This window comes from Diceros bicornis, chromosome 38 (assembly GCF_020826845.1).
Source record: "Diceros bicornis minor isolate mBicDic1 chromosome 38, mDicBic1.mat.cur, whole genome shotgun sequence".
NCBI classification, from domain to species: domain Eukaryota; kingdom Metazoa; phylum Chordata; class Mammalia; order Perissodactyla; family Rhinocerotidae; genus Diceros; species Diceros bicornis.
Genome location: NC_080777.1, coordinates 7,611,339 through 7,632,607, shown reverse-complemented (window position 1 = coordinate 7,632,607; position 21,269 = coordinate 7,611,339). Strand labels below are relative to the sequence as shown.

The 21,269-nt window shown below is 43.3% G+C and overlaps 1 protein-coding gene across 1 annotated transcript in view; it reads right to left on the bottom strand.

Moving 5' to 3' along the window:
* Positions 1–21,269, bottom strand: part of PARP1 (poly(ADP-ribose) polymerase 1) — a 54,659-nt gene that overhangs the window by 31,539 nt on the left and 1,851 nt on the right. The window contains exon 2 of the mRNA XM_058533596.1: positions 7,621–7,786. Within this exon, the coding sequence (XP_058389579.1) occupies positions 7,621–7,786 (166 nt within the window). The remainder of the gene's footprint in view (positions 1–7,620; positions 7,787–21,269) is intronic.

Below are 21,269 nucleotides of genomic sequence, written 5' to 3'. Positions count from 1 at the left end.
TTCTAACCATTGTGGTTGCTTAATAGAGCTTCTTTTCTGGGAATAAGATCAAGACCTTTCTCCGACAGGCTCTCAGACACAGCACCATGTCAGGTGGTGCCTGTCTCACCCTCCACCTCTCTCCATCTCCTCTGGAGCCGCCTCCCTCACTTTGGAACGTACTTATTAAGTGCTTCCCAGGAAAGCCTTGCACCATGCTCAATTCTAACACCGCTTTCTAATTTCCATTATACATTTATTTATCAAAGTTAAATGGTGAATTACAGGGAGTATCTTGATATAGAAACAGACACAAGTGTATGTAAGAATTAAATACATGGAAAAGGTGGCATTTCTCATTCGTGGGGAAAGGCTGAATCATTCAATAAAGAGTCTTGGGGACAAACGGCCAAATATCTGGGACAAAAGCTAGATTCTTTTCTTCCACAAAAATAAACTCAAAGACTGAACGTTTCTCTCCTAAGATCAGTAACAGGGTATCTTCTCTCACTACTTCTACTCAACATTGTACTGGAGGTTCTAGGAAGTGCATTAAGGGCAAGAAAAAGAAACAAAAGGTGTAAGTTTAGGAAAGAACAAGTAAAGCCACCTTCATTTGTAGATGACACGACTGCACATGCAGGATATCCTTAGGAATCTACAAAAAAGCTACTAGTACTATTAAGTGAATTCAGCAAATTTGTGGAGCACAGGTCAACATACAAAACATTTCTATATACAGTGGTCCCCCCTTGTCCGCGGGGTATACGTTCCTAGATCCCTACTGGATGCCTGAAACCGTGGCTAGTACTGAACCCTATATATACAGTTTTTTTCCTATACATAAGTACCTATAAAATTTAATTTATAAATTAGACACAGTACGAGATTAACAACTAATAACGAATAGAATAATTATAACAATATACTGTAATAAAAGTTATGTGAATGTGGTCTCTCTCTCTCAAAATATCTTATTGTTCTGTACTCACCCTTCTTATGATGATGATGTGAGATGACACAAGGCCTATGTGATGAGATGAAGTGAGGTAAATGACGTAGGCACTGCAACGTAGCGTTAGGCTACTACTGACCTTCTGATGATAGGTCAGAAAGAGGATCATCAAACAATGACGTTGTCGGTGGCGGGGGATCCAACAAAGGGATGATTCTCGTCCCGGGCGGGACGGAGCGGGATAGCGTGAGATTTCACCATGCTATTCAGAATGGCATGCAATTTAAAACTTATGAATTGTTTACTTCTGGAATTTTCCATTTAATATTTCTGGACTGCACTTGACTGCGGGTAACTGAAACTATAGAAAGCAAAACTGCAGATAAGGGGGGACTACTGTACTAGCAATAAACATATTGGAAAAGGAAATTAAAGCACACTACTATTTAATTAGCATTAAAATAAATAAAATACTTAAGAGATAAATTTAACAAGACGTGCAAGACCTCTACACTGAAAGCTGTAAGACTTTGCTGAAATTAAAGAAGATCTAAATAAAGGGAGAGAGAGCTCATGTTTATGGACTGGAAGACTCAATTTGTTAACATGTTAATTATCCTCAATTTGATCCACAGATTCAATATGAGGCTAATCAAAATCCTAGCAAGCTTTTTTTGGGAAGAAATTGCACAGGTTTACCACAAAATTTATAAGGAACTAAAAAAGACTTAGAAAGGTCAAAACAATATTGAAAAAGAACAAAGGTGGAGGAATTACTCCACTTGATTTCATGACTTACTCCAAAGTTAGAGGAATTAAGACGGTGGGGTATTGGTAGACAAATAAATCAATGGAACCAAACAGAGTCCAGACACAGACCTACAGTTATGTAGTCAACTGGTTTTGACAAAGAAGCCAAAGTCTTTCCAACAAATGGTGTTGGAACAAAAGGATTTCCACATGAAAAAACAAAACACAAAAAACAACCACTTCCTTACACTTAACACAGAAGTTAATTTAAGACAGATCAGAAACCTAAACATCTAAGCTAAAACTACAAAACTTCTAGAAAAAAACAAAGGAGTGCATCTTCATGATCTTAGAGTAGGCAAAGATTTCTTAGGAGACAAAAGCACTAACCAAAAAATGAAAAAAATAAAAAAATCAACAAATTGGACTTCATCAAAACGAAAAACTACTGCTCTTCAAAAAATATCAGTCATTAAATAAAAAAGCAAGCCTCAGACTGGGAGAAAGTATTCACATTATTTACATCTAATAAAGGACATGCATCTAGAATATTCTAAGAACTTTTACAACTCAATAATAAACAGACGAATGCAAATTAAAACCACAACAAGATAGCACTAACACCTAATAGAATGGCTAATACTAAGAGTGAACATACCAAGTGCTGGCGAGAATGTGGGGGAATCAAAACTCGCATATACCACTGGCGGGAATGTAAAACGATACAGCCACTGGAAAAGTTTGGCAGTTTCTTTAAAAAGCTGAACATACATCTACTATAGGAACTACCATTCCCTTCTTAGGTATTTACCCAAGAGAAATGAAAGCACACATATATAGAGAGAGTTGTACACAAATGTTAAGAGCAGTTGTATTATACAATGTTATAAACCAACGTTAGCGCAATAAACAAATAAACAAAAAAACAAAAAAGCAGTTGTATTCGTAATTGCCCAAAACTGGCAACAACCCCAAAGTTACCAATAAGAGACTAGATAAACAAACTGGGATATATTCAAAGAAAGGACTACCCCTCAGCAATAAAGAACTGAGGATAGGAGACAACCTGGGTGAGACTCACAGACATGATGCTTATGAGAGAAATATACATTGTTTCTTTTTTTCCAAAATTCTAAATCACACAAAATTAACCCATGGGGATAGAAATCAGAACAGTAGTTACCTGGCTGGGGGGAGGATGACTGGGAAAGGGCACAAGGGAACTTTCTAGGGTGATAGAAATGCTCTACAACTTGACAGGGTGTATGTTAGATATGTGTACACATTTGTCACAACTCACTGATTGGTATACTTCAAGTTTGGGCATAAAACCGTATGCAAATTATTTTTAAAATTCCAGATGAAAGATTTAAAAATACCAAAACAGATACCGTAAATGAGAAGCCACATAGGACTAGAGATCGTTTAATCAATGAAGCCTTCAGTGTGACAAAACACACAATAAACAAATCTAAAAGAAAAACGCCAAACTGGGAAAAATATTTGCAAAACATATGACGAAGAATTAGTATCTTTTACATCTCACTAAAAAAAGGACAAAATACCCTAGAAGAAAAATGAGGCAATGACATACACAACTATCAAAGTAACACAAATGACTAATAGACACCTAACAAAATGATCCCCCTCACTAGGAGCAAAACTAAAAGGAATGAAAACACTTAGGGATGATATGGAAGTGGAGAAATGGGTATATTACATATTGTTGGTACAAGTATAATTAATATGATCTTTCTGAAAGGCAGTTTGGCACACACACAGGAGGCCTTAAAACTGCTCATCTCTCTGAGCAGTAATTCCACTTCTTGGAATTAAAGAAATAACTGGACAGGTGCCCAGCATGTACAAGAAGTTTGCAGCGGCTTTATCTGTAAATATAGCTAAATGGTTCAAAGTCTAGTCTCAAAGAAGACAGTCCACATGTGAATCCTGGCTCATTTACCACCAGTATAACCTTGGCCCAGTTACCTATCCTCTCAGTGTCTCGGTTCCTCATCTATAAAAACTGATACTGGGCTGTTGCAAGAATTTGATGAAATCAATATATGTCAAGTGTTTGAATGATTCACAAAATTTAGCAAGACCTCAATAAATGAATACTACATTTAAAAAATGATGCTGGACGGGCTGGCCTGGTGGCAAAGTAGTTAAGTGCATGCGCTCCGCTTTGGCGGTCCAGGGTTTGCAGGTTCGGCTCCTAGGCGTGGACTGACGCACCACTTGTCAAGCCATGCTGTGGCGGCGTCCCACATAAACTAGAGGAAGATGGGCATGGTTGTTAGCCCAGGGCCAATCTTCCTCAGCAAAAAGAGAAGGATTGGCTGGGGCCGGCCCATTGGCGTAGCGGTTAAGTTCGCGTGCTCTGCTTTGGCAGCCTGGGGTTTGCAGGTTTGGATCTTGGGTGTGGACCTGCGCACCACTTATCGAACCATGCTGTGGCAGGCATCCCACATATAAAATAGAGGAAGATGGGCACAGATGTTAGCCCAGGGCCAGTCTTCCTCAGCAAAAAGAGGAGGCTTGGCAACGGATGTTAGCTCTGGGCTAACCTTCCTCACCAAAAAAAAAAAAAAAAAGATTAAGATGGTAAATATTGTGTTAAGTATGTTTTACCACAAAAAAAGGCTGACTGAGCTTTTAAAAAAAGTAACACTTAAGGTAGGATCCCATTTCTGCAGGAAAGAAAAAAACATAATATACACACATACGAATCAATGTTTGAACAGAAAATTTTCTCAGAAGACACCCCACAATGTTAATGATAGTTATTTCTGAATTACAGGATCTGGGATAATCTAAACTTCTTGATGGTCCGGCCCCATGGCGTAGTGGTTAAGTGCGTGCTCTCTGCTGCTGGCAGCCCAGGTTCGGATCCCGGGTGCGCACTGATGCACCACTTGTCAAGCCATGCTGTGGTGGGGTCCCATATAAAGTGGAGGAAGATGGGCACACAGATGTTTGCTCTTCCTCAGCAAAAAGAGGAGGAGTGGCATGGATGTTGGCTCAGCGCTGATCTTCCTCACAAAAAACCAAAACAAAACTTCTTGAATGTCTAAATATATTAAGTTAGGCTCTCTGGATGAAAAAGCTTTGGACAATTAGGTAGGATCTTAACTTTATGACTTACGATGGTTTCACAAAAGAACCATGTTTACAGCAAAATTGCTATGCCTTTTCATATTATAAAATTACATAATTTGATACATACAAATTATAACTAGATATAACATATCTAGGTCCCTAAACGGATAACCCCCACTATCCTAAACACAAAAGAGAAAACGATCACAGAACAAGAAAAATTTCTATTACATCTGTCCTCTGCTAAAACTGACACTCTCTCTCCAGACCCTTTCTTGGCAAATTAACTGTTATCTTTATTCACAATTCTGAGCTGTGTGACTGATCTCTCAGCTTCCAGCAGATCAGAAGCAGCTGGAGACAAACATACTGACAGTTGCAAGAAGGACTGAGAGGGCTGGCCCCGTGGCTTAGCGGTTAAGTGCACGCGCTTTGCCACTGGCGACCCGGGTTCGGATCCCGGGTGTGCACCAACGCACTGCTTCTCCAGCCGTGCTGAGGCCATGTCCCACATACAGTAACTAGAAGGATGTGCAACTATGACATACAACTATCTACTGGGGCTTTGGGGGAAAAAAAGGAGGAGGATTGGCAACAGATGTTAGCTCGGAGCCGGTCTTCCTCAGCAAAAAGAGGAGGATTAGCATGGATGTTAGCTCAGGGCTGATCTTCCTCACAAACAAACAAACAAAAAAAAGAAGGATTCAGAAACCAGTTCAGTACAGGCACACACAGCTCCGTGGGGAAGGATGGCTGACATCCCCATCAACAGCCTCGAGCCACAAGAACAGGTTAACCTGGGTCAGTGGAGGAAGTAGAGAAATGAGCACGCAGTCTCGGAAGATCTTCAAAAAGTGATGAAAAACTATTTAAAATTTAAAAGCATCTCAGCAACTTAAGTTTGTGGTATCAACAAGCTGACTAAGTAAGGTTTATGTGGAGAGGCAAAAGACCCAGAACAGCCAACAGCATTGAAGGGGAAGAACAAAGCCAGAGGACTGACACTACCAGACTTCGAGACTTATTATAAAGCCATGGTAATCGAGACAGTGTGGTACCGGCCAAACAGACAAATTGATGAATAGACCAGAACAGAGCCCAGAAATATACCCATGCAAGTACAGTCAACTGATGTTTGGCAACGGAGCAAAGGCAATACAATGGAGAAAAGGCAGCTTTTTTTAACACGTGGTGCTGGAACAACTGGATATCCACATGCAAAAAAGTTAATCTAGACACAGGCTTTATACCTGTCACAAAAATTAACTCAAAGTGATCATAGGCTTAAAACGTAAAACACAAAACTATAAAACTCCTAGGACGTAACACAGGAGAAAATCTAGGTGACCTCGGGTATGGTGATGACTTTTTAGATACAATGCCAAAGATACAATCCATGAAAGAAATAATTGACGGGCAGGACTTCATTAAAATCGAAAACTTCAGCTCTGTGAAAGACAGTGTCAAGAGAATGAGAAAGAAGACAAGCCAGCCTGGGAGACAATATTTGCAAAAGACACATCTGACAAAGGGTTGATGTCCAAAACGCACAAAGAACTCTTAACACTCAACAATAAGAAAATGAACGAAAAATGAGCAAAATATCTGAATAGACCCCTCAGCAAAGATACACAGATGGCAAATAAGCACATGAAAAGATACTCAACGTCATACGGCATTAGGGAACTGCAAATCAAAACAATAACAAGATGCCACTACACACCTATTAGAACGGCCCAAATCCAGAACACTGACAACACCAGATGCTGGCGAGGATGTGGAGCCAGAGGCACTCTCAGGATGCTGGTGGGAATGCAGATGGTACAGCCACATCGGAAGACAGTTTGGCGGTTTCTTACAAAACTAAGCACACTCTTCCCATATGATCCAGCAATCACAATTGCTCCTTCGTATTTACCCAAATGAGTTGAAAACGTGTGTCCACACAAAAACCTGCACACGGATGTTTACAGTAGCTTTATTTGTCATTTCCAAAACTTGGAAGTAATCAAGATGTACTCAGTAGGTGAATGGATAAATTGTGGTACATCCAGATAATGGACTACTACGCAGCACTAAAAAGAAATGAGCTATCAAGCCATGAAAAGACATGGAAGTACCTTAAATCCATATTATTAAGTGAAATAAGCCAATCTGAAAAGGCTCGATACTGTGTGATCCAACTATCAGACATTCTACATACTATATGATTCCAATTATATGATAATTCTGGAAAAGGCAAAACTATGGAGACAGTAAAAAGATCAGGAGTTGCGAACGGTTAAGGGGGAGGGGAGGATGAACAGGCAGAGCACAGATGATTTCTAGGGCAGTGAAACTACTCTGTATGATACTATAATGACGGATATATATCATTATACATTTGTCCAAACCCACAGAATGTACCACACCAAGAGTGAACCCTAATGTAAACTACGGACTCTGGGTGATGATACTGTGTCAACCAAGGTTCACAGATTATAACAAATGTTAACATTCTGGTGGGGGAGGCTGTGCTGGGGGAGGACAGGGCAGTACATGGGAACTCTGTACTTTCTGCTTAATTTTGCTGTGAACCTAAAACTGCTCTAAAATATAGACTGTTAAACACAACAAGAACAACAAATTTAAAGGCTACATTTCAAGCACGTGCAAAAATAAAATATCCCGCAATATTACGACGCTGGCTCAATGAGGTCCACCTTGCTCTTTGAATGCACGTGTGAAGTGGGGGGGAGCAGAAGGACCTTTTCTTTGCTCTCCTAGAAAAGGTCCCCCTGGAAGCTCTGGGCTTGGGGGGGGCGACACCTGCCGCCTCCCTGCTTTGTACGCACCTGTCACTCCTCCAGCCTCCGCCGTCTTCTTGACCTTCTGCTGGTCGTCCCACCTTAGCTCAGAGAACCCATCCACCTCGACGTCAGGGTGCCGGATGGAGTGGCCGACCTTCCAGAAGCAGGAGAAGTGGTACCAGTGTGGGACTTTTCCATCGAACATGGGCGACTAGAAGGAAGGGAATCAGAGGGAGGGAGATGAGCAGGAAACTTCCACCTCAGCCTCAGGCCCAGCCCTCTGCAGCTGAACCTATTAAACCCTGCTTCTCTTATCTGTAAAACGAAGACCGCCTCGCCTAGGGCCTCCACATCACAAGTGAAAACTGCAAACAGATGAGAAACAGCACCCCGCTCCGCATTTCTCCTCAAGATCTTCCTCGACACCTCAGAAAGCTGCTGTCTGCTGTTGCAGAGTCTACTCTTGTAGGACGTGGAACACACAAGGGAACAGCAGAGTCTCTGAACAGAGCCCTGCCCCATGTACCCTGTATCCACACGCTGCTGGGTTTCAGTGACATGATCTACCTCACAGCCGTCTGTGTCCTGATCCTGGAGAGGCCAGACCACCGTCCCTATCAGGCCTGGACTCACAGGGCCCGTGTGGCCCAGAAAGGGCTCTGTAAGTGCCTTTGCAGTTAGAATAAGAAGAACATGCCCCAGATAACGAGCAAGGCAGAGAAATGTGTCAGAAAAGTGCCAGCCTCGCAGCAGCCACACAGATGTGAGTGGAATGAATTCACTTCTATAAGGAAGAAGGAAAGAGAATGATCCAGGGAGGCAGACCACAGAGGGCAGACGACAGAATCCCCCGGGGCCTTCAGGAAGCGCCATTTCCCGGAGCAGGAAGTGAGAAGTCCAGGCACGTAGGAAAGGTGGTTCCCCTCTCACGGTGGTTTTTTTCTTTCCTTTGCTGCTGTGGGGGATCAGAATTGGTCACCCCAAAATGTGTCTCTTAGGCTTATTTTTAAGGACAAGAGACTCTGAAAGGAACTTTGACCTTCCTCCTAACTGCCTAAAAGAAACAAACTTTAAGATAGAAGGCCTGAGGGGCCATCACCACAGATTAACTCTGGGTATGACAGACTGGGAGGATCCTTGCTAAGCCCGTTTTTATCAAAGTGCTGCCCCTCTGGTCACATTGTCTATAGGTGGCCCAGCAAACATTTGTTTACCAAATATTTGCTTTTCAATCTCCATGTGAGTTGCCTTCCCCCTCTCTGAAGTCCCAAACTACCACCACCAACAGCCTCCTTTGTCTTTAGCTGAAGACGGTATTTAAGGTGGTGGTTTCCGCCATTTTGGCGGGTTACTCAGTTTTCCTGGGTTTCTCCCAGGTATACATGTTATTAAACTTTGATTTTCTCCTATTCTGTCTCATGTCAATTTAGTTCTTAAGACCAGCCAGAAAGACCTAGAGGGCAGAGCAATTGTCTTCCTCCCCTACACTGCTTCACACTCTGATTGGGACCGACCTGACCTCATTGGGCCTTTCACTGTGATGGTGCCAGGCTCATGTGCCCAGGCCCCAGCACTGTCTGGCTTTATAGAGCGGACAGTGGCAGTGACCAGGAGTGGGACAGACAGTGGCATTTACTGGATCCCTAGCACCCTTCACAAGCCATCATGTGTAACCCCACAACTGCCTCTTGGTGGCAGCCAGCACCCCCATTTCACAGAGGCCTGAAGGAGGGGGGAGGGGGGTCACACAGGCAGCAAGTGACTCAGCCCCAACTTGAACCCAATACCACAGTTCTTTCCACTACACTGCTCGGCAGGAAGAGCTGCTTAAAAATACACAAACGGTTCTGACCAAAGCAAAGGAGGCCCCAGACATCTGCTTCTATAGAACATAAATCTAAATGTCATGCAGGAGGAATAAAAATACTAAAAAAGCATCAAAATAAATACGACATGTATCTTGTAGGATGGAGTTGTAGGGACAGGAGAAATATTCTGAAAAAGCAGTGATAAGGTCTCCTAACTTGCCCTCTCCTCCTATGTGGGAGGCCTCTCTGGATTTAACATATTAAATTGTAAGGTTAAGGCGGGGGCCCTGCAAGACTCCTCAGCATCAAGCAGCCTGGGTTTTCAGCAGCATCAGCTGTTCCCTTGACCCAGAACGCTCCCCAGCCCTACACAGAGCAAAGAGAACTTCCTCAGGTCCCCACAGTTAAGAATGATCAATTGGGGGGGGGGGGGGCCGGCCCGGGGTTCACAGGTTTGGATCCCGGGTGTGGACCTACACACCATTTATCAAGCCATGCTGTGGCAGGCGTCCCACATATACAGTAGAGGAAGACAGGCACAGATGTTAGCCCAGGGCCAATCTTCCTCAGCAAAAAGAGGAGGATTGGCAATAGATTTAGCTCAGGGCTAATCTTCCTCACCAAAAAAAAAAAAAAAAAAGAATGATCCGTTTGGGTGATTATTTGATCAATGGCTGTATCCTGCAGGGGGTCATCCCCAAGGGGCGCACTGCTGGTCTTGCTAGCATCCAGCAATGCCTGCTCAGAGAGGGCCCTCCAAGAGTGTCTGGGATGTCCCAAGTCTGCAGGGGAACAAAGGAAGGATGGGGGGATTCCTGCTGTGGAAAAGGTGACCCTCTTTTCTTGTCTGAAAGCCAGACAAGAAATGGCATTTCAGAGAGTGGACTTGCATTCTGGCTCTGAGACTTTCACCAAGACAGCCAACACATCCTTAAGCATCCTGCCGTCTTGTTACGTCATCTGTAGAGGCCTCAACCTGGCTCTTCCTTGTCACCCTTGTCTACCTGTCCTCTGATGTTCATGCAAGGGAAGGCAGGTGGCTTGGCGGCTTTGCCCCACACTGGAACTTGTGGCTGTGGCATTTCTTCCTGGTTCTACCGGGGCCCCACACCTGCCCCTTACACCTGGGTCTGGGTGCTTTGTCCTTATCAATAAATGACAAGCAATAGGATACACTGGAGGATATGAGGAAGTCATTTGGAGTAAAACTAATTCAGCCTGATCTTGTTTTTCCAAAAGGGCCCGATGTGGCCTTTTGAGCATGCATTGTACACCTGCTTTAGACATTTACTATGTTCCAAAGACAAGAATGATGCCCTTAAAGATAGGCATGTAACTTCTCCCCATATCAGCACTTCTTTAAGATAAGCATCTCTTCCTGGAAACTAAGGATTAATTACTGACCTGCTGTGCTCACCTTGTGACCACTGACCTGCTGTGCCAGCTAAGCACAGAGATATTCCTGTCATACGTGATGTATGCTCTTTGTTCCAAGACGGTATATAACCACTCTGTACACCCTACTTCTTCAGTGCCCATCCTTCCCTGGGGAAGGAAGGCCCCAGGCCACAGTCTTCAAACTTGGCTCATAATAAACTCCCCCCAATTTTGATTTATAGACTGACTACAGATTATTTGCATCGATAGTTCTTGGTGTAGTTCGCAGGATTTCAGAGAAACCCACTGGAGACCACATGCAACCTACACTGAACTGGTATTTGGTACCAACAGGGGCCCACTGAGCCCCCAGATCACTGCATTCTTCCCTGGTGAGTTCTCCTGAAACCTGGACCTCCTTATTTTAAGTGGATGGTCCAGAGTTTATATGAGCCATTTCAAGCCTTAAGACTAGGTGTCTTAAGGGAGTACTGGTACATACCCTAGGTAAGAGGAACCTGGGGGGAAAGAGAAACCTAGGGGGAATTTCCTAGGCCAGGGGAGCCTAAGGGGAACTTCGGAGTGAAATGGGGCTGGCTGACCTTTCTAATTTGGCTTTAAATTAGAAAGAACTGTGTTTATAAAGCCCAAACAAACTGCTTGATAGAGAAATGAGAGCCTGAACTTATTCAGCTCCGAAGAGAAGGGACACCAGCTCCTCCTAGCCGTAAGGGGTTCTCAGGCGACTGAGAACCTAGTGGGAGTGTCTGAGGTTGAGCCTCGAGACGTGCAGCTGTCCCATAGGGAATTCCATCATGATCATTTACTTTAAGTAGTCGACGGCTCGTCCATGGACGTGCATATGAGGGTTGGTCACCCACATGCTCCGAGCCCCCTTGGCAGTTTTAGACTGCCCGTGGGAGAAACTGAGGCACTGGAGGCATGTAAAGAGTGCTTATGACTTTTCTTTAGGGAGTAATACAAGCAGCATGTTTCCGACCCACTACACTGTCCCTAGAAATTGTTCAGACTTTACGGTGAAACGAAACTAGAAGAACAACGGGAAATTGAGCTGCTCAGAGCCGACCAGTTCCTGAACACGCAGCCTTTCCTTGGAACTCTGGGGGGCTTCATGCTGAAACTTGCAAGTGCTTAACAAAACAAGGATAGCCGTGAATGGCTGGGAAGAGAATCTGGGATAATTTAAAATCATAGTGGCCACTGTAGGGTTCCTTTTTAAGAGCCAGGTAATAGAGAAGTTTTTTAGAGTCGAGCTCAATGACTCCTAGCACAATTGCTCAAACTAAAGGTTCTGGAAGTTGTAAATATTTACAAAGAACAGCAAAAAATAAAAATAAAAAAGAATCTTACCAAGCTTGTTTTGTATCTTGAGGGCTTGTCTTAATAATCGTCAGGTTGGGTCCCAAGATACAGTCAGACAAAAATACGGTTACACCCCATTCTGCGGTCAGAGACGGTCAGACAGAAATGTGGATTAAACTCCACTTGTGAATAAGGTTCTACCAAACTGCCAACAGCCTCCGGGGAATTACACTGGCCATTAGAAGAAACGTGCCGATTAGATAAGGTCCTTTAAAAAGTGCACTTAGAAGCAAAGACTTCAAAACTTCAAAATAACCTTATTGAAAGTTTTGTTGCAAAAAGCTAATAGAAAATTAAGTTATAAAAGGTACCTAAAGGAAAATATATTAGGCCATGGCTTTACAGACACCCCTGTAATCTACTCCCAGAGTTAATGAGACACTAAAAGATTTTCTCGGAAAATGCTACGTTAAAGATTACTGGAACTGTTCAATACACCAGGCGGTTACTGTTTGTCCCAGCTGAAACCTGACAAGACATCTGAAAGGATTTAGCAACTTACCATCAGAAATTCAGCCCAACTGGAAGCTGATATTCAGAGCTTGACAAGAAGTTTTAGGTTTTCTTCCCTAAGTTAAAACTAAACACCCAGAGGGAAAAGACGCAAATTAGGGTGATGTAGTTGGACAGGTAGACTGACCTATGTGGGGGATCAGAAATGGCCACCCTAAAATGTGTCGCTTTGGTGTGAGGATTATTTTGGGCTTGTTACTTTTAAAAACTGCAGGGGCCGGCCGGGTGGTGCAAGTGGTTAAATGCACGCGCTCCACTGCGGCAGCCCGGGGTTCACCGGTTCAGATCCGGGGCATGCACCGACACACTGCTTGTACAGCCATGCTGTGGCGCCGTCCCATATAAAGTAGAGGAAGATGGGCACGGATGTTAGCTCAGGGCCAACCTTCCTCAGCAAAAAGAGGAGGATTGGCATCAGATGTTGGCTCAGTGCTGATCTTCCTCACAAAAAAACAAAAACAAAAACAAAAACTGCAGACATGGGAGAAGCTCTGAAAAGTAGAATTTACCCTTTGTAAGAGACATTTATATTTGTAAGGGAAATCTCCATCTGTAAAGGTATCTCTCTGTACCAGGAAGGAGGGGGATGACCTCACCTCTAAAACTCTTATCAATGCAGACGGTGAGGAGTTAAATCTTGATACTCTTACCTACTGTGCTTTTCTGGTAATCTCCCATAACTGACTCCCCCCACCTCCAACATCCTCCTTTGTCTTTAGCTGAAGACGCTATTCCACCTGGCACCTCCACCATCCTGGCTGATTTACCCAGTTTTTCCTGGGTCTCCCCCATGTAGACACGTTATAAAGCTTTGTTTGATTTTCTCCTGTTATTCTGTCTCATGTCAATTTAATTCGTACCCCAGCCAGAAGGACCCAGAGAGGGTAGAGGACATGTCTTCCTCCCCTATACCTATAATGTCATTTAAGTTACAACCCAAATTTCTGACAAATTAAGAGCAACTAACTGTCTTCAACTTACAAACCTTTGCAAAAGTGGAAAGCAGCCCTAGAGGCAGTTCAGGGTCCACCCATTTCCTTTACCTTGCCTCTCTGGGAACTGTCATCTAGCCCATCACCAATTCCTAAGACTGAAGGAAGGATAAAAAAGGAAAAAAGGCAAGAAAAATGACCATAAGAGCACCCTCACCCAAAACGTAGCATCTTGAGTGTCTTCTCTGCAAATACTAGTAGAAAAGCTTAAAAAAAAATTTGGATTCAATTATTCTTTCCTAACTAGGGAGCTTTCCAATTCATGACACTATACATATATATATACATTTTTTTGTGTGAGGAAGATTAGCCCTGAGCTAACAACACCCATTGCCAATCCTCCTCTTTTTGGTGAGGAAGATTGGCCCTGGGCTAACATCCGTGCCCATCTTCCTCTACTTTATATGGGAAGCCGCCACAGCACGGCTTAACAAGTCGGTCTATGCCTGGGATCCGAACCCGCAAACCCCGGGCCACCGAAGCAAAGCCCACAAACTTAACCGCTATGCTACTGGGCTGGCACCCATGACACAATTTTAAAACAATAGCGTGGAGTCTCTGTGTGTGTGTCTATGTATGTTATATGTGTGTGATAATATTACCTCTGGATGGTATAATTTCTAAAGAGCTCTATTCAACCGGCTTAAAGTAAGCACCCACATAAATGTAATGGAAACTAACTCAAATGTCTTTCAAGCTAACACGATATTAAACAATCTTTGACAAGGGAAAGCTTATTTAAGTTTGTTGGTTTGATTAAAATAAACATGTTTTCAGACTTATCAGTATGGAAACAAGTAAACTAAATAGACGTGAAAAAGATAAGAGTGTTGGGTGAACTTTTTAATAATAATTATGTGTTATGGTGTATGTATGTACTTCCAAACCTTTTGGTAACTTGAAACCTTAAAGTTTTGCTGAGTTAAATAATAAAATTTATTGAGTATCTAGATCATTTTCAAACAAGATAAGATTTTAGATGTTAATTACTAAATATAGGTTTATTTACTTTTGGCTTATTACAGAAAAACCAAAAGATGTTTGGGTCTACTACTAAATAGGCCTTTATTTTATTCAAAAATCATACTATGAAGTAGCATGTTTCTAGAAATTATAAAAAGCTATTTATAAATTTGCCAAGCCACAGAATGCTACTGTAAAAGACAGTTTATAATTGCTTACTTCTTAGTTTCCATTAAAAATTAAGATCTATGGGGCTGGCCCGGTGGCGCAAGCGGTTAAGTGCGCGCGCTCCGCTGCGGTGGCCCGGGGTTCGCTGGTTCGGATCCCGGGCGCGCACAGATGCACTGCTTGGTAAGCCATGCTGTGGCGGCGTCCCATATAAAGTGGAGGAAGATAGGCACAGATGTTAGCCCAGGGCCGTCTTCCTCAGCAAAAAAAGAGGAGGATTGGCAGATGTTAGCTCAGGGCTGATCTCCTCACAAAAAAAAAAAAAAAAAAAAAAAAAATTAAGATCTATAACAGTTAAAAATTCTAATTAATATATGTGATTCATGGTCAATCTGGCTAGGATTAAAATAAATTTAATTAAGTAAGTTTTAATACCAAAAGTAAGCTGGTACATAAATTAGAATTTGATTTTCTTTCTTAAAAGGATAATTTTCCTGGATGCTTCGTCTGCTCTCGATAAAGAGATTATAAAAGGTTTTCTTTACTTTTGAGGGAGCCTCACTTCGCTTAAATGGATAACTAAGCATTGTTTCACAGAACCCACTGTTTCACAGCGACACAAGATCAGCATATACTTGATCTCGTTTGACCAAGTGTTTTAAAACCTTTCGGCATTTTTGACAAGTTCCCCAAAGTTCATATTCTGAATGAAGTCTTTCTTTTGACCTGAAAATTTCGCAGAATTTTCAGAGGGCTGCCAGGATTTCTCAAAGAAATTTGTTCTATCTTTCTATAAGGAGGGAGATACTAAACTAATTAGGCTTGTTTGGTAGGCTAAACTGCATGGGAAGCAGTGTCATGTAAATGATAAACCTTCTTACTTATACTGCGTAGGTAAATATTATTCACTCTTTTAACCTTGCTACCTTGCTTCCAGCACCATGGGAGGAAAATGACCACAACTGCATTCTATTATCTAATTTGATTTACAGATGGGTCTTACTTAAATGATAAGCAAGGACATTATCAAGCTGAAGATGCTGTCCAGCCTCGAGAATGCCTACTACTTTCTATTAACTGCTAACCCAGTTCAAGATTTCCTCCTACAGGCTCAAGAAATTGCCACGGAAGAGAAACAAAGGTGGCAACAGAACGGGGAATTTTTGACACCACTACGCAGACGTGGTTCGGGGCCTGACAACAAACCATAGTGCCTAGTGCAGCACAATCGCCACTGCTGCAGCACATACACCAGCTAACCCACTGGACACCCGAAAAGATGGTTTTGGGGGAAAACAATACTTTTGGAAACTTTCTCCCATAGTGGCTCATAAAGCCTATACTCGTTGTGCTATATGCCCAACACAGAATCTAGGGAAATTGTTTCATGGGTCACAAAGCCACCTTCCCCTTCCTAAGGGACCCTTTGAAGTATGGCCATTGGACTTTGTTCAAATGCCACCATCTCAAGGATATATATATCTTGCAGTGATCTACATGTTCTCACACTGGATTGAGGACTTTCCTTGCAGAAGAGCAACAGCTTTAAGTAAATTATTACGGTAAAGGATAATTCCTGTTTGAGGAATTCCTATCGAGTTACACAGTGATGGGGGAACTCATTTCACTAGACAAATAATTAAATCTCTTTGTGACGTTTGGCCAATAATATCATATTTTAACTAACGGCACAATCAAAACTCAACTGGCAAAGCTTTCAGAAGCATTTAATCTCTCATGGCCAAAAGCTCTTTCACCAGTGCTCCTAAATCTTAGATCTACACCCTTTGGTAAACATCGGCTGTCTCCTTTATTAGAGTTATTAGAGATAATAACTGGATGGCCTATGCAATTAGATGAAGGAACACACGAACCAACTTTGCTTAAAGCAGATATCTTAATGATTGTCAAGGTCTCACTGAGACACCTGAAAGAAATGAGAGGTTGATAGCTGCTTCTTTTCACAGTGAGCTCCTGGGAGACAAAGACTTTTAGGATCATGGACTTCAACCTGGAGATTTTGTTTATTGGAAGAGACATTAGATAAAAGACTCCTTGCAGCCCTGTTGGAAAGGACCATACCAGGTACTTTTACCCAATTCATGAGTGGCAGAATCAAAAGGCACAGACTCATGGATTCACATTTCTCATTTTTAAAAAAACCTTTGCCACCTGAGTGGGTTTCACTTCTTATTTCTGATACCAGACTTCAACTAACCAATGCAAATATCTCCAAACCAGGATGAGAAGACGGCATCTGTTGTAGACAGCTGTTCCAAGGCTCTGGACCAGGCCTGTATTCCCAACCTTATATCTCCTCGTTTAAACCTTTGTAATGCTTAAACCATATACCTATTTTTTTTGTGTGTGAGGAAGACCAGCTCTGAGCTAACATCTGATGCCAATCCTCCTTTTCTTTTTTTTTCACTGAGGAAGACTGGCCCTGGGCTAACATCTGTGCCCATCTTCTTCTACTTTATGTGGGACGCCCCCACAGCATGGCTTAACAAGCAGCGCGTCGGTGCACACCCAGGATCCGAACTGGCGAACCCCAGGCCGGCCCCATATACCTATTTTATAGTAATTGTTCCATTTAAAGTTTCATTTAAGTTTATCATACTTAAAAAAAGTGACTGGGGGGCCGGCCTGGTGACACAGTGGTTAAGTTCGTGCACTCCGCTTCAGCGGCCTGGGGCTCGCAGGTTTGGATCCCAGGTGCAGACCTACGCACCGCTTATCAAGCTATGCTACGGCAGGCGTCCCACATACAAAGTAGAGGAAGATGGGCATGGATGTTAGTCCAGGGCCAATCTTCTCCAGGAAAAAGAGGAGGACTGGCAACAGATGTTAGCTCAGGGCTAATCTTCCTTACCAAAAAAAAAAAAAGTGATTGGCTGGGAACAGACTGGTCTCGAAGGCCACGCATTTACTGGGTGGCTCCTAATGGAACTCAGTGGTTATACAGAACAAATCTCTGGCCTTAGCTACTGCCTGGATGGCTAGGACACTGCACCCTGAGCTTCCCTTGGATGCAGGGAAGGATTCACTCTGAACTAACTCCTGTTGCCAATCTCCCTCTCTTAAAGGCCAGATGGGCTTGTTCAGTGTTCCACTGGTACGGCCACCTAGTGGCTCTATTTGTTCCTTCCTTGGGGCTAAAAGATGTCATTACCACATATAGAAGCCCTGACTAAATTCATTCAACCAGGCCTTAACAACAGTCAAGCAAGAATAGCCTTATTACATACTGAAATATCTTTAATGAGAAAGGCTGTCCTTCAAAATAGAATGGCCTTAGATATTTTAACTACATCTCAAGGCGGCACATGTACCAATCATTCAAAATGAATGCTGTGTTTTTATACCTGATGAATCTTCCAAAGTGCCCTCTCTGCTAAGGCACATGAAAAAGCAGGTGAATGTCTTAAGGATCCTACACCCAGTCTTGATTTGTGTGGTTGGCCCTCTGAAGGTATTGGTTTCCTTTTTCCATCTGGACTGCAATTCCTATTTCTATTACTCCTTGGAATTCTTGTATTAGTCATAATACTCAAACTAATGACTATTTTCTTTACTCAGTGTTATTAAGACTGGCATACAGGGCCGGCCCCGTGGCTTAGCAGTTAAGTGCGTGAGCTCCGCTGCTGGTGGCCCCGGTTCGGATCCCGGGCGTGCACCAACACACCGCTTCTCCGGCCATGCTGAGGCCGCATCCCACGTACAGCAACTACAAGGATGTGCAGCTATGACATACAACTATCTACTGGGGCTTTGGGGAGACAAAGGAGGAGGATTGGCAATAGATGTTAGCTCAGAGCCGGTCTTCCTCAGCAAAAAGAGGAGGATTAGCATGGATGTTAGCTCAGGGCTGATCTTTCTCACACACACAAAAAAGACTGGCATACGGGCTGGAGTAATGATTGCTCAGTGACTTGCGATGGTTGACTGATCTTACAACCCTGGACCAATTTCCTTTTCTGATAAAGACTATGCCAAAGAACTCATTTTAAAACTAATCTTTTCAAATATTGAACTGTCATCATTGTTACTATACCCGTTCTATAACTGTAAACAATGTGAGCATGAGGGGTTATGGAAAAGCACACATACAATGTTTGTGCAAGAACCTAAAATTAATTGAAAAATTACATAATCTGTGAAATGTTTCCTGTTAATATATACACCTATGCTTGTCCGACTACTTCCCCCCAACGTGGATAACTGGGCAAATAAATGAGATAAAAGCCTAGCACCGAGGGATGCGATGGACCCAGGGCAGGCAGCAACCACCCTGGCACCGAGGGACAATATTTTGATCATCAATGCTTTCTATTGAAAGATTAGTGATCAGAAGAGGGAAAATGATAAATAAGTGAAATGCAACAGGATATATTAGAGTATATGAGGAAGCCATCTGGTATAAAACTAATTCAGCCTGACCGTGTTTTTCCAAAATAAGGCCTGTCGCGCCTGCATTGTACACTTGCTTTAAACTTTTACTATGTCCCAAAGACAAGAATGATGCCCCTAAAGATAGGGATGTAACTTCTCCCCATATTGGCATTTCTTTAAGGATAAGCACCTCTTCCTGGAAACTAAGGATTCATTACTGGCCTGCTGTGCTCACCTGTGACCAGTGACCTGCTGACCCCTGACCTGCTGTGCCAGCTAAGCATCTCGTGACAATTATAAAAGAGACATTCCTGTCATACGTGATGTACCCTCTTTGTCCCAAAATGGTACATAACCACTCTACACCCCACTTCTTTGGGGAAGGCTAGGCCCTGGGCTCTAGTCCTCAAACTTGGCTCATAATAAACTTGATACCGGCTCACGACAAGGTTGACATGAGGGAAGCCATATTGTAGAAAAGAAGCCCTATTGCAACTTTGAATGACCGCTGACTAACTAACCTGGCTGCACAGGCAGCCTCCAGGAGATCTAACTGCTCTGTAGATTTTACCATCCCTGCTTGTGCATGTACCTCCCAGCTGCGAAGAGATGGTAACTTTGTTCTTTTGAGTTCCTTAAGGAATGTGATGACCCCTGAACAGAGTCTATGCTGACAGCCATCATCAATGAAAACTGAAAGATCTGGTGTGGCGACTCCCCGTCTGTAACACCCGAGGGTCAACATTCCTAACCCCCTCCTCTATAACCCACCAGCCTCCATAACTGCTGTAAGACTTTGTGCCCCCTTAAGAAGGTTCTTTGAGACATTAGTCGCCATCTTCCCCCTTGCTAGCAAGCTGTAATAAACCACCCTTTCTCTGCCACCATCTTGCCTCTTGACGACTGGCTTCTGTCTCATGGCAAGCAGATTGTGCCCTTTGTGCGGTAACAAACTCACCCCAATTTTGATTTATAGATTGACTATGGATTATTTGCGTCACCAGCCCCCAACCATGGGGCAGTGCCAAGCAGCAGAGGTGTACTCATAGCACAGGCTTGGGGCACTGTAAGGGCCCCCATTCTCTCTCGAGAGGAAAGAATCCTTGACCAAAGCAAAGCTTTACCCTAGAACTTAGGACTCAGGATGACATGGCAGGAAGGGAACCAGACCAAGGTCACAAGACTGCTTGGCAGCCGCACAGCTCAAGCATGGCAGAATCTTTGGCTGTGTAATCAGCAAACACTTAGAACCTACCCCGTAACAGCGTCCTCACTCAGCTGCCCTGTCTGCTTCCTTCTGCGTAAAACAGGACACACCACTGCCCGCCTACCCAACAGAGAGCAGAATGACTGTCACCTCCCTGTATGTGACCACGCTGGGTGCCTGAAGCCCTCCCAAGACAGAACAACACAGGAGCCCACCACAACCCCCTCCCAGTCCAAAGGCTGGAAGTCCCGTCCCCTTGAGGCTGCCCCCGGGCAAGCCAGTTAAAGTATCACGTATTTGATACTCAAGAGAACAATCCTCCCATACAAATGCAAAAGAAGGTATTTAAATCCAAGTAGGAGAAGAATGGCTTCTTTATTTCTGGCCTCTGCCAGCTCAGCAAACAAAACCAACATTACTTTCTGGATTAAAACTCCACCCCCACCAACTATTACAGAAAACCACACTTACTTTTAATAATAATTTCTTTCTCTATCAAGTATGCCAAACGAGGGCCCGGAATGTTAAACTTCATTTGGTTCAGGAGTCGGTTCCTCAATGGGGCCATCCCCGACTCCCCCAGACACAGCTAGCCCTCCTCTCTACAGTGCCCTTCCTGCCTCTACACACTGGCTGGATATGGGGTTTCTGTCTGTCCTTCTCAATAGAACAGGGTTCTCTTGGGCTGTCTGGTGAAACCTATGCATGTCCCTTCCTTGGATAACACTTAAAAATGCATAACAAAATACACAGGTTCACCAAGGAAACCAAATATACTGAAACAGTTATCAAAACATTTAAAAAGCTTACTGGGATACAGTAATCCACGAGCTTTAAAGCATTAAATAAAGAGATCTAGCACCCGCTGTAATACCTACTGTAATTCTGAAG